The sequence below is a fragment of the Oncorhynchus gorbuscha genome, linkage group LG02, assembly GCF_021184085.1.
Source record: "Oncorhynchus gorbuscha isolate QuinsamMale2020 ecotype Even-year linkage group LG02, OgorEven_v1.0, whole genome shotgun sequence".
Taxonomy (NCBI): domain Eukaryota; kingdom Metazoa; phylum Chordata; class Actinopteri; order Salmoniformes; family Salmonidae; genus Oncorhynchus; species Oncorhynchus gorbuscha.
This window is the reverse complement of record NC_060174.1, coordinates 36,344,371-36,359,236: the sequence shown is the minus strand read 5'-3', so window position 1 is coordinate 36,359,236 and position 14,866 is coordinate 36,344,371. Positions and strand designations below refer to the sequence as shown.

General features: G+C 40.6%; 1 protein-coding gene across 2 annotated transcripts in view; it reads left to right on the top strand.

The window, feature by feature from the left end:
- The first annotated feature begins 739 nt into the window (after positions 1 to 739).
- The window catches only part of LOC124001679, an 18,455-nt gene continuing 4,328 nt past the window's right edge, over positions 740 to 14,866 (top strand). The window contains exons 1-13 of one of the 2 annotated variants that reach the window (XM_046308686.1): positions 740 to 844; positions 946 to 1,095; positions 7,906 to 7,998; positions 8,134 to 8,390; positions 8,499 to 8,674; positions 9,356 to 9,494; positions 9,654 to 9,794; positions 9,929 to 10,048; positions 10,132 to 10,237; positions 10,349 to 10,469; positions 10,602 to 10,885; positions 11,020 to 11,272; positions 11,345 to 11,604. In XM_046308686.1, coding sequence (XP_046164642.1) covers positions 836 to 844; positions 946 to 1,095; positions 7,906 to 7,998; positions 8,134 to 8,390; positions 8,499 to 8,674; positions 9,356 to 9,494; positions 9,654 to 9,794; positions 9,929 to 10,048; positions 10,132 to 10,237; positions 10,349 to 10,469; positions 10,602 to 10,885; positions 11,020 to 11,272; positions 11,345 to 11,604 — 2,109 coding nt within the window. In that variant the 5' untranslated portion in view covers positions 740 to 835. Of the gene's footprint in view, positions 845 to 945; positions 1,096 to 7,905; positions 7,999 to 8,133; positions 8,391 to 8,498; positions 8,675 to 9,355; positions 9,495 to 9,653; positions 9,795 to 9,928; positions 10,049 to 10,131; positions 10,238 to 10,348; positions 10,470 to 10,586; positions 10,886 to 11,019; positions 11,273 to 11,344; positions 11,605 to 14,866 lie in introns of both variants that reach the window. The other variant, XM_046308681.1, reaches the window with a different exon arrangement.

Here is a 14,866-nt window from a genome sequence, read left to right as displayed (position 1 = left end):
CTGCCTATTTACAGTACATAGACTTGAAATCACTGGCCACTTTAAGAACACTAGTCACAATTATTTTATTTAAAAAAAAACATATTTTGCATTACTCATCTCATATGTACAGTATATACTATATTCTATTCTATTCTAGAGTTTCTTATTCTATGCCGCTCTGACATTGCTGGTCTATATATTTATATATTCTTAATTACATTCCTTTAATTAGATTTGTGTGTACTGTGTGTATTGTTGTGAAATTGTTAGATATTACTTGTTAGATATTACTGCACTGTTGGAGCTAGAAACAAGCATTTCGCAACACACACAATAACATCTGCTATTTGATTTGATTTGATAGGGCTGCTGGTACACTATGATGCTCTGCAGGGATGTAGTGGGAAAATAAAAAGGTGGATAAACACTGTTATTAACATGTTGTTACTCCACTACATCCCAGGAGCTTTTACTGTAGAAACCCTGTTGTATCCACAGGGAATTATTGGAATATGTTTGAACATATGATTTTTCTTCGTTACTTAATGTGTATGTAACATGTGTTATGCTGGACACAGACTGGCAATATTGGTCACATTCCCTCTGCCATTTCACAACAAAGAAAGATGACTGTTCAATGTGTGGTTTCTGTGCGTGTTTTAATACTTTATACAGGCCAGGGGAACTAATTGCTCCTAGGTGAGACCAGTAACATGGTCAGGTGTCACCTGTCTGACTTAGGCTGGCAGACAACTTTCGGTATTGTTGCCTGGAAACCTAATCCGACTGTTGTCGGGGCGACTGGCGTAATAATGGCGATAGTGTGTATAATTCATCAGTCTACAGCGTAAACATGGAGCAGGTAAGACACTATGGCTGATAATATTTATTTTCTTCAGTACTGTCTTATTAGTATTGTGTTTGTGTAATGTGTGAGGTGTACTGTGTGTGTGATCTCTCCAGGGTGTGATGGAGCAGTGTGTGGCTGGTCTGTACCAGTCTTTAGGTCGTTCTCTTGGAGGACAGCTTTCTCCTCAGGAAGTGTGTGTTCTGTTCCACAAGGTGTTCCATCTACACACCAGCTTGGAGGATGCACACACAGCTATAAAGAAGGTGACACACACAGACAAACACACAGCTATAATGAAGTTAGAAGTACACACAAACAAACACAGTTATAATGAAGTTAGAAGTACACACAAACAAACACAGTTATAATGAAGTTAGAAGTACACACAAACAGACACACAACTATAATGAAGTTAGGAGTAAAAACACAGACACACAGCTATAATGAAGTTAGAAGTACACACAAACAGACACACAGCTATAATGAAGTTAGAAGTACACACAAACAGACACACAGCTATAATGAAGTTAGAAGTACACACAAACAAACACACAGCTATAATGAAGTTAGAAGTACACACAAACAGACACACAGCTATAATGAAGTTAGAAGTACACACAAACAAACACACAGCTATAATGAAGTTAGAAGTACACACAAACAGACACACAGCTATAATGAAGTTAGAAGTACACACAAACAAACACACAGCTATAATGAAGTTAGAAGTACACACAAACAGACACACAGCTATAATGAAGTTAGAAGTACACACAGACACACAGCTATAATGAAGTTAGAAGTACACACAAACAGACACACAGCTATAATGAAGTTAGAAGTACACACAAACAAACACACAGCTATAATGAAGTTAGAAGTACACACAGACAAACAGCTATAATGAAGTTAGAAGTACACACAGACACACAGCTATAATGAAGTTAGAAGTACACACAAACAAACACACACAGCTATAATGAAGTTAGAAGTACACACAGACAAACAGCTATAATGAAGTTAGAAGTACACACAGACACACAGCTATAATGAAGTTAGAAGTACACACAGACACTCAGCTATAATGAAGTTAGAAGTACACACAGACACACAGCTATAATGAAGTTAGAAGTACACACAGACACACAGCTATAATGAAGTTAGAAGTACACACAGACACACAGCTATAATGAAGTTAGAAGTACACACAGACACACAGCTATAATGAAGTTAGAAGTACACACAGACACACAGCTATAATGAAGTTAGAAGTACACACAGACACACAGCTATAATGAAGTTAGAAGTACACACAGACACACAGCTATAATGAAGTTAGAAGTACACACAGACACACAGCTATAATGAAGTTAGAAGTACACACAGACACACAGCTATAATGAAGTTAGAAGTACACACAGACACACACACAGCTATAATGAAGTTAGAAGTACACACAGACACACAGCTATAATGAAGTTAGAAGTACACACACACAAACACACAGCTATAATGAAGTTAGAAGTACACACAAACACACAGCTATAATGAAGTTAGAGGTACACACAAGCAGACACACAGCTATAATGAAGTTAGAAGTACACACAAACAGACACACAGCTATAATGAAGTTAGAAGTACACACAAACAGACACACAGCTATAATGAAGTTAGAGGTACACAAATACACAGCTATAATGAAGTTAGAAGTACACACAAACAGACACACAACTATAATGAAGTTAGGAGTAAAAACACAGACACACAGCTATAATGAAGTTAGAAGTACACACAAACAGACACACAGCTATAATGAAGTTAGAAGTACACACAAACACACAGCTATAATGAAGTTAGAAGTACACACAGACACACAGCTATAATGAAGTTAGAAGTACACACAGACACACAGCTATAATGAAGTTAGAAGTACACACAGACACACAGCTATAATGAAGTTAGAAGTACACACAGACACACAGCTATAATGAAGTTAGAAGTACACACAGACACACAGCTATAATGAAGTTAGAAGTACACACAGACACACAGCTATAATGAAGTTAGAAGTAAACACACACAAACACACAGCTATAATGAAGTTAGAAGTACACACAAACAAACACACAGCTATAATGAAGTTAGAAGTACACACAAACAGACACACAGCTATAATGAAGTTAGAAGTACACACAAACAAACACAGTTATAATGAAGTTAGAAGTACACACAAACAAACACACAGCTATAATGAAGTTAGAAGTACACACAAACAGACACACAACTATAATGAAGTTAGGAGTAAAAACACAGACACACAGCTATAATGAAGTTAGAAGTACACACAAACAGACACACAGCTATAATGAAGTTAGAAGTACACACAAACAAACACACACAGCTATAATGAAACACACAGACACACAGCTATAATGAAGTTAGAAGTACACACAAACAAACACACAGCTATAATGAAGTTAGAAGTACACACAAACAAACACAGCTATAATGAAGTTAGAAGTACACACAAACAGACACACAGCTATAATGAAGTTAGAAGTACACACAACAAACACACAGCTATAATGAAGTTAGAAGTACACACAAACAGACACACAGCTATAATGAAGTTAGAAGTACACACAAACAGACACACAGCTATAATGAAGTTAGAAGTACACACAAACAGACACACAGCTATAATGAAGTTAGAAGTACACAGCTATAATGAAGTTAGAAGTACAAACACACAGCTATAATGAAGTTAGAAGTACACACAGACACACATAATGAAGTTAGAAGTACACACAGACACACAGCTATAATGAAGTTAGAAGTACACACAAACAGACACACAGCTATAATGAAGTTAGAAGTACACACACACAGCAGACACACAGCTATAATGAAGTTAGAAGTACACACAGACACACAGCTATAATGAAGTTAGAAGTACACACAGACACACAGCTATAATGAAGTTAGAAGTACACACAAACAAACACACAGCTATAATGAAGTTAGAAGTACACACAAACAGACACACAGCTATAATGAAGTTAGAAGTACACACAAACAGACACACAGCTATAATGAAGTTAGAAGTACACACAAACAAACACACAGCTATAATGAAGTTAGAAGTACACACAAACACAGACACACAGCTATAATGAAGTTAGAAGTACACACAAACAGACACACAGCTATAATGAAGTTAGAAGTACACAAAACAAACACACAGCTATAATGAAGTTAGAAGTACACACAAACAGACACACAACTATAATGCTATAATGAAGTTAGAAGTACACACAAACAGACACACAGCTATAATGAAGTTAGAAGTACACACAAACACACAGCTATAATGAAGTTAGAAGTACACACAAACAAACACACAGCTATAATGAAGTTAGAAGTAACACAAACAAACACACAGCTATAATGAAGTTAGAAGTACACACAAACAAACACACAGCTATAATGAAGTTAGAAGTACACACAAACAAACACAGCTATAATGAAGTTAGAAGTACACACAAACAAACACACAGCTATAATGAAGTTAGAAGTACACACAAACAGACACACAGCTATAATGAAGTTAGAAGTACACACAAACAAACACACAGCTACACACAGCTATAATGAAGTTAGAAGTACACACAAACAGACACACAGCTATAATGAAGTTAGAAGTACACACAAACAGACACACAGCTATAATGAAGTTAGAAGTACACACAAACAAACACACAGCTATAATGAAGTTAGAAGTACACACAAACAAACACACAGCTATAATGAAGTTAGAAGTACACACAAACAAACACACAGCTATAATGAAGTTAGAAGTACACACAAACAGACACACAGCTATAATGAAGTTAGAAGTACACACAAACAGACACACAGCTATAATGAAGTTAGAAGTACAAACAACACACAGCTATAATGAAGTTAGAAGTACACACAAACAGACACACAGCTATAATGAAGTTAGAAGTACACACAAACAGACACACAGCTATAATGAAGTTAGAAGTACACACAAACAGACACACAGCTATAATGAAGTTAGAAGTACACACACACAGCTAAAGAAGTAAACACACAGCATATAATGAAGTTAGAAGTACACACAGACACACAGCTATAATGAAGTTAGAAGTACACACAAACACACAGCTATAATGAAGTTAGAAGTACACACAAACACACTATAATGACAGCTACACAGCTATAATGAAGTTAGAAGTACACACAAACACAGCTATAATGAAGTTAGAAGTACACACACACAGCTATAATGAAGTTAGAAGTACACACAAACAGACACACAGCTATAATGAAGTTAGAAGTACACACAGACACACAGCTATAATGAAGTTAGAAGTACACACAGACACACAGCTATAATGAAGTTAGAAGTACACACAGACACACAGCTATAATGAAGTTAGAAGTACACACAGACACACAGCTATAATGAAGTTAGAAGTACACACAGACACACAGCTATAATGAAGTTAGAAGTACACACAGACACACAGCTATAATGAAGTTAGAAGTACACACAGACACACAGCTATAATGAAGTTAGAAGTACACACAGACAACACAGCTATAATGAAGTTAGAAGTACACACAACACACAGCTATAATGAAGTTAGAAGTACACACAGACACAGCTATAATGAAGTTAGAAGTACACACAAACAGACACACAGCTATAATGAAGTTAGAAGTACACACAAACACACAGCTATAATGAAGTTAGAGGTACACACAAACAGACACACAGCTATAATGAAGTTAGAAGTACACACAAACAGACACACAGCTATAATGAAGTTAGAAGTACACACAAACAGACACACAGCTATAATGAAGTTAGAAGTACACACAAACAGACACACAGCTATAATGAAGTTAGAAGTACACACAAACAGACACACACTATAATGCTATAATGAAGTTAGAAGTACACACAAACAGACACACAGCTATAATGAAGTTAGAAGTACACACAAACAAACACACAGCTATAATGAAGTTAGAAGTAAACACACAAAACACACAGCTATAATGAAGTTAGAAGTACACACAAACAAACACACAGCTATAATGAAGTGAAGTATAATGAAGTTAGAAGTACACAAAACACACAGCTATAATGAAGTTAGAAGTACACACAAACAAACACACAGCTATAATGAAGTTAGAAGTACACACAAACAAACACACAGCTATAATGAAGTTAGAAGTACACACAAACAAACACACAGCTATAATGAAGTTAGAAGTACACACAAACAAACACACAGCTATAATGAAGTTAGAAGTACACACAAACAAACACACAGCTATAATGAAGTTAGAAGTACACACAAACAAACACACAGCTATAATGAAGTTAGAAGTACACACAAACAAACACACAGCTATAATGAAGTTAGAAGTAATAATAATTATTAAGTTAGAAGTACACACAAACAAACACACAGCTATAATGAAGTTAGAAGTACACACAAACAAACACACAGCTATAATGAAGTTAGAAGTACACACAAACAGACACACAGCTATAATGAAGTTAGAAGTACACACAAACAAACACACAGCTATAATGAAGTTAGAAGTACACACAGACACACAGCTATAATGAAGTTAGAAGTACACACAAACAAACACACAGCTATAATGAAGTTAGAAGTACACACAGACACACAGCTATAATGAAGTTAGAAGTACACACAAACACACAGCTATAATGAAGTTAGAAGTACACACAGACACACAGCTATAATGAAGTTAGAAGTACACACAAACAGACACACAGCTATAATGAAGTTAGAAGTACACACAAACAGACACACAGCTATAATGAAGTTAGAAGTACACACAAACAGACACACAGCTATAATGAAGTTAGAAGTACACACAGACACACAGCTATAATGAAGTTAGAAGTACACACAGACACACAGCTATAATGAAGTTAGAAGTACACACAGACACACAGCTATAATGAAGTTAGAAGTACACACAGACACACAGCTATAATGAAGTTAGAAGTACACACAGACACACAGCTATAATGAAGTTAGAAGTACACACAGACACACAGCTATAATGAAGTTAGAAGTACACACAGACACACAGCTATAATGAAGTTAGAAGTACACACAGACACACAGCTATAATGAAGTTAGAAGTACACACACACAAACACACAGCTATAATGAAGCTAGAAGTACACACAAACACACAGCTATAATGAAGTTAGAGGTACACACAAGCAGACACACAGCTATAATGAAGTTAGAAGTACACACAAACAGACACACAGCTATAATGAAGTTAGAAGTACACACAAACAGACACACAGCTATAATGAAGTTAGAGGTACACAAACACACAGCTATAATGAAGTTAGAAGTACACACAGACACACAGCTATAATGAAGTTAGAAGTACACACAGACACACAGCTATAATGAAGTTAGAAGTACACACAGACACACAGCTATAATGAAGTTAGAAGTACACACAAACACACAGCTATAATGAAGTTAGAAGTACACACAAACACACAGCTATAATGAAGTTAGAAGTACACACAGACACACAGCTATAATGAAGTTAGAAGTACACACAGACACACAGCTATAATGAAGTTAGAAGTACACACAAACACACAGCTATAATGAAGTCAGAAGTACACAAACACTCTTTCTGTTTCTCCTCTCTAAATACAATTAGTCTGGTTGACGTCTCTGTTCAGCTATTACATTCCACTCCTTGCCACTCCTGTCTTTGGCAAATTAAAGAAGTGACAACCCACTGGGCACAGACCGTCAAAACAACATATTTTCTACGTTGGTTAATTGTCATTTCGTTGAAATTTCATGGAAACAACGTTGATTCAACCAGTATGTGACCAGTGGAAAGGAGTGGAATGTTAGCGAAAATGACTGGTACCCAGACAAAAATGATATAGGTTTGACAGGCTGTGTGCTACTATTGCCAAGGTGTATTGTTTAAACCTCTTCCCCTGCCTCACTTAGGTTGCAGGGGATGATGAGAGTTGGTCCAGCAGTGATGGAAAGGTTTTAGAAGTTCTCCTTGAGATGGAAAGAGAGAGAGAAAGGAGAGACGAGGTATAGTAGCTATCACAGCTCTGTGTGTATGTGTGTGTCTGTGTATTACACCTGTGTTCAAATATAATTCAAATTCTTAATGTTTGAGCTTAAAAAACTTTGAATGATGTTTGTTTCTGAACCCTGATTCTACAGATCTACTGGGACCTTCAGTTGCTCAACACAGGAAAACTCAGAGACTTGTACCACACAGACACACACACACACACCACAGACACACATACAAGAGACACGCACACCATACACCTCAACCAAGACCTGTACCACACCACCAGTCAAGCGCAGTACGACAGAGACACACAGCACATACCCACAGAGAAGGAAAAGGAGAGAAAAGAGGGAGGAGTGTGTGGGTGGAGACTGAGGAGAGCAGTTAGACAGCGCTGGGCCAGGTAAGCTGTTAGTTTGTAAGACTCTCTCTGTCTCCCTCCCGCTCTCTTTCTCTCCCCTTATCTGTCTGACCCCCTCTCATTTCTGTGTGTGTGTGTGTCTGTCCCCAGACTGGTGCAGGAGGGTGTGTGTGGAGCCCTGCCGTCTTTAAGTGGTGGTCGGGGGTCAGGGGTGAGAAGTCAGGCATTGGGGTGTGTCTCTCTGTCAGAGCTACTCCTACTGGTAGGAGTGAAGTATGATGCCGTCACACACATACTCTTCACAGAGATGCTGCAGGAACACCATGGTGAGACACACACACACATACTCTTCACAGAGATGCTGCAGGAACACCATGGTGAGACACACACACACATACTCTTCACAGAGATGCTGCAGGAACACCATGGTGAGACACACACACACATACTCTTCACAGAGATGCTGCAGGAACACCATGGTGAGACACACACACACATACTCTTCACAGAGATGCTGCAGGAACACCATGGTGAGACACACACACACACATACTCTTCACAGAGATGCTGCAGGAACACCATGGTGAGACACACACACACATACTCTTCACAGAGATGCTGCAGGAACACCATGGTGAGACACACACACACATACTCTTCACAGAGATGCTGCAGGAACACCATGGTGAGACACACACACACATACTCTTCACAGAGATGCTGCAGGAACACCATGGTGAGACACACACACACACATACTCTTCACAGAGATGCTGCAGGAACACCATGGTGAGACACACACACACACATACTCTTCACAGAGATGCTGCAGGAACACCATGGTGAGATACACACACACATACTCTTCACAGAGATGCTGCAGGAACACCATGGTGAGATACACACACACATACTCTTCACAGAGATGCTGCAGGAACACCATGGTGAGATACACACACACCACATTTGTATACTCAGTACATATCATCATGTTTATGATATTACAGGGCTGGTTGCCTGGAAGGCACTGTTGCCTTGGGAGCGTGAGGAGAAGGAGGCGGAGCTAGGTTTGCTATGGGAGGAGACTCAGGAGTCAGATGACATGCTGAGGCTGTCTGACCTACCTGGAGCCTTCAGGATATACAGGTAACACACACACTTAGGATAGTTTTAGGCTGTGCATAACAAAGATGCACACTGAGTTTATATTGAGGAGTGATCTAATTCATTGGCAAACCTGAGGATGAGCAGGTATATGTGCAGCAGATGGCTATGCCTCTGACCAGGTGATGATATGATTGACAGGTGCAGTGAGGGTGTGTCCTTGAGAGGCTGTCCTGATTGGGTGAAACCCAGGGAGCAGTCTTGGTCGGCCATCACTCTCCTCACTGAAATACACACCAGCCTTGAGCACGAGACAAACACTCTCACTGCCCTGGCCAAGAGGTACAAACACATACAGACACACACACCAATTCCACAATAACAGCCCTGACGAGAGGCAAGCACAACATTTTCCAGGTCCTGCAATAAGCCAATTACAACCTTGACTATCAGATCATGTCCTTCTGCCCCTGCAGACTGGACAGGGAAACCCTGCAGTTGATGGGTCTGTATGCCAGCCTGGCCACCATCAGAGCTCAGAGGGAGACACTGTCCCATGGTGCACTGCTGGCAGCCAGACAGGACTGGGAGACATGGTGAGGCCTTCATCACAACCACAATGGGAATAAGTCTCTGACTTTAATGTGTCAACGATTTCCTACATCCGCCTTGTTTTTAGGCCCAGGATTATAGGGTCCTGCAAGAGAGATCAGGCCCAGCTCTGGCTGCAGGAGAAGGAGGAGGAGGAGGAGGAAGAAGAGGAATCCTCTGTCTTTCAACAACAGGTTATGTCTAGTATCTGTCAGTAACACTGCTGTTGCCTCTTTGTTTTACTGTTATATGCCTCCCTCCTGCCCTTCTCTGCTACTGGAGTTTGACCTCTAGCCTCTGACCAGGTGGTGCTGAGGTGTCTGGTACTGAATCAGGAGCGGGAGAGAAAGTGTCTGCTGAGGCTGCTGCACGGGGACTCCCCAGACAAGCTACAGGGACCAGGAGAGCAGAAGTCACCTATAGAGGGTCAGTCTGCATATCAAATATAGCTAAATGACTGCTTGTATCTATCTGGATCTCTCCTATTATCTGTAATGTAATCAGTGATGTCCAGTAACCAGTTGTGTGACTGTGATCTGTGAGGTGTTGTGTTGGCAGAGTGGGTCCAGCAAAGGGAGGGGGCGCTGAGAGCGGGGTGTATGAGCAGGCTGAGACACACACACACCTTCCTGCTGACTCAGGCCCAAACACATGCCCAGCTCCAGTCCTGTCTTCAGCCCCAAACCCTGCCAGAACAGGGCCCTGCCCAGCCCCAGTCCCAAACCCAATCCTCCCTCCAGCACCAGTCCCAGTGGGGAGGCTGTGCTCTGGTCCTGCTGGTTGAGCTGATGGATCTCCAGGAGGCCCAGGTCTCTGCAGTGCTGTCAACTCTACTGGACAGGGTCAGTCACAACACTGTGTTAAAATCAAAGCAACTTTCCATTGTGGCTACACTGGCAGATCTATTTGGTCCACCATTTGAAGTGTGTGTGTGTGTGTGTGTGTGTGTGTCTGCGTGCATTGCGTCCGTGTCCAGGGTGAACAGTGCCTGCTGTCCCTGATAGAAGAGTATGAGTCTGAACTCAGAGAGCCTCGTCTCTCCTGCTTGCTCACACTGCTCACCTCTAACCCCTGCCTGGCCTCGGACCCCAACACACCACTGACTGTTGTTGACCCCTGCCTGGGGCCTTCTGACTCAATCTCAGTCCAGAACATCTCCTCAGCCTCCCCGCCCACAAACCTGACCAGAGGTGACCCAGAACACCAACACACAGGGGACCTCTGCACAGGTAATACACAGACACACAAACACACAAATCATGAAAAAAGACATCACATATTGTGTGCATGTGTGTCTCCAGGCTGTGGGACGGCCCTGGCCCCGGAGGACCTGCCCTATCTGGAGATCCTGTGTGTTTCAGACACCATCCACTCCCTCGACACACACCACACACCCTCTGCCTCCAATGAATTCTCTGCAGAGCGAGAGGTGTGTGAAGGACGAGAGGTGAGGGAGGGCAGCCACGGAAAGACTCCTCAGAGCTATGAGAAGCAGGGTTCTCTCATCACTCTGGCCTGGAGCAAACCACCGGATGGAGACACTGAGCAGCAGACAGGAACAGTAAGATATGCTACATTACCTCACATACAGATCTACGATCAGAAACACATCCTTGGCTCACACAGATCTAGGATCAGAAACACTACCTCACACAGATCTAGGATCAGAAACACTAACGCACACCAGACCTGGCATAGTTTTAACTATGCTTAATGGAAATGAACAATTTTTCCAGGGGAACAAATAGATCCCAAAAATGACTACTTTTCAAAATTATTTGAATACAGATCTGAGAAAGCAACAACATTTTCAAAATGTTAAAATAACAATGTTAAAATATCTGAATACAGATCTCAGGAAGTGACTACTTTTCTGAAACTATTGGGTTGATTTCCTTCAACTAATGGCAGGGCTGTATCTGGAACTGCATGTTGAAGATAAAAATATATGAAAGTCATATTTGATCTACACAATACATTTCTATCTGAACATTCTGTAACTGTCCATTCTCCTGAATGTCCACTGCCCCACGTGTACATAATCAAGTCAAATAGGTTGTGATGCTCAACTACTTTATGACTCTATCAACATGCCACTGAATCTGTCGAAAGCTGCAATTCATTTTATGATACCAAAAATACTTCAGAGTAATTCAAAGCCAATTGCAAACATTGCAAACAGCAAGTTGGATGCTTACAGAGTTAAATCAACACTGACAGTGTGGAGTCTGTGGACCCATATAGGCACTGAAACAGTGTTAAAATTAACACACTGTTTAGTGTAAAGTCTTATTGAAATATTTCCCAGAGTGCCTTGCCTTTCGAGTAAGTTGTAGAGTTACCACCCATGACTGTATTTGTTAGTGACAGAGACATGTTTCATAACACCTTGTTTTGAGGGGCTGGATTTACCCTAATACAGGGGCCAGAAACTATACACATCACATTGAACCAAAACCACACCCATCATTATTACATTGTTTCAATATCTATGTGTGTGCATGTACATTGATTGATTGATTAATCTTATGCGACACAAATACTTTTTTTCTAAACAAATCCAATGAAGTTAGATGTTTTTTTGCACCCCTTATTGAAATGTTTGTTCCAGTTTAAATGCCTTAGGTCATTCTAATCCATACATTTAGCTAGTGTGGCCATGAAGGTAGGGGTAAGATGGTGGACAGGGAAATAAATAGTCATCGGAAGCCGAGGCTTTCTGAGAGCTTCGGTGCTTTCACCAAATTGTGCTGAAAACCGGTTATTTTGTCGGTGCTTCGTTATCTATTCACAATGCACATTAGAGACATCTGCTGGTCAACAATAAATAGCAGTGTGTGATCATTTACAAAATATATATTTTTAATCCATTTCATTATAATACGGTGGCGCACCGGTAAATCGTTGCCTTTAGTAACCTATAATGGTTTGCATCTTACATTATGCTTCCCTTTTTCACCTACAAGTTGACTATATTTCAAAAACTGAATCTATGACATTATTTAGGATGCTTAAGACATGAGCTTATATACTACACTAAATACAAATAATACTTGAACAACAGTGCAGACAAAACCATTTCAAACTAGTGTGCCTTCAACGCCATTCAACCTTATACCTTTCACGTCCCTGTTCCACAGTCCCCTACTCTACCTGCTATGCTACTAGTCAGGTGAAACTTTATATACAAAATCCTAACTCTATTTGAAAGTACAGTGTCCAGTAGAGGACAGTGTCTGAAAGCAGCTTGGAATGGGAAAAAGCAGTGAAACCATGGCGAAATCAGTGGGATCTCACATTTTGCAACACACGGGATGCAGTCCAAACACTTAAAAGAAACATCCTCATCCACTTACCCACCTTATGCCCTCGGGGGAATCCCCGTCGGCCATCTTGGAGGGCGGTCCAAATGGTTAGCGCAGCAAGTTTGCAACGTAAGCCCCTCAGCGCTCGATTTTAGTCGGCTTTGCGAGTGTACAATTATGTTCACTCCGGGGCCTGAAACTCCCCATAATTCAATTTGCGACGATTGTACATCCGCTAAGAAAAGTCAGCGAAGTGTATACTCGTCAGACGTCATGATACATCATCAGAAGTGTCTTCTTAATTTGAGGGCTGAGGGGATAGGGTGTGTCTTTTAAGTGTTTGGACCGGTATGAAACAGCATGTGATCAAATTAAGCTTTGTATGTTATTGATGACGTACCTCTGATTAAGCGATTTCGACACATCCCTCATACTGTAGCTCCAGTATCAAATGTAACATCACTAGAAAAAAAAGAGAAAATAAGTAAATATGGAATGGGAGGATGAACAAGCCTTCTAGAAGATCTTATGAAGGAGAACATGGTGGATGGAAAAAAAAGTACAAAATTGGAACATGTTTTGAGTGAACATGGAGTGGTGGATCACACCGAACTTTTGGAAAAGCTACAGAAGGAAATTGAACGTGACGAGAGTGAGGATGAATCAATTGTGGTGGCAGGTGAAGACTGCCAAGTTTGAGCCTCGTCCTTATGATGACAAAGACGATTCTGGCCCAGTGGGAGTGAGATTGTCGGAGAGAAGGTATCATTGTCTTGTGGCCAAGGGTGATCCATTTAAAAAGGATTATTTTCTCACTCGCCCCTTGCCCTGCAAGTGTATTCTCGTCACACGTCATGATACTTCATCAGAAGTGTCCACTTAAATTTGAGCTTTTGGACCGCAACCTGTGACTTGCTTTCCTATCTGGAGCAGGACGCGGTTGAAAGTAGTGGTAAGTGGAGTGGCGTTAAGTGTTGAGGAGGATCAACTGAAGTTGAAAATTCCCGGTGTGTGACTTGCTGTTGGGTGCGATGCAGACCCAGTGGAGAGCGTGGTGAAACAGAGAAGACACTGTCTGTACTACTCAGTTTTTCCATTTCACATTACCGTGTTTTAGTTGTTAAATTTATGGTCATGTGGCAGTAGTGTGCAAGAGGGAGATTCCTATATGTTAGAAGTGTGCATGAGGACTTGAGACAATGGAATGTGTATTATCGGTGGAAAAAGATGTGTGTAAACTGTATGTAAACCATGCTTCTCTCTGTGTGTAAACATGGTGCTGGTTGTCAATTGTACCGCAGAAACTGAATATAAATCACAGAGGATAGATGTTGTGGTAGCAGCTGCAGAGAAGTACTTGGGTGTACGAGATTTTACTGCATTAAATTTATAAGTTTTGAACAATAGAGTCCCATTCTCCCAGGCTGCTGGCCTGGAGTAGGATCAGGTAGGACCAAAGTAGTTGAATAGTGGTGAGGTTTTAATGGGTGCAGGTTTAGTTGGTAGGGCAGTTTTTCT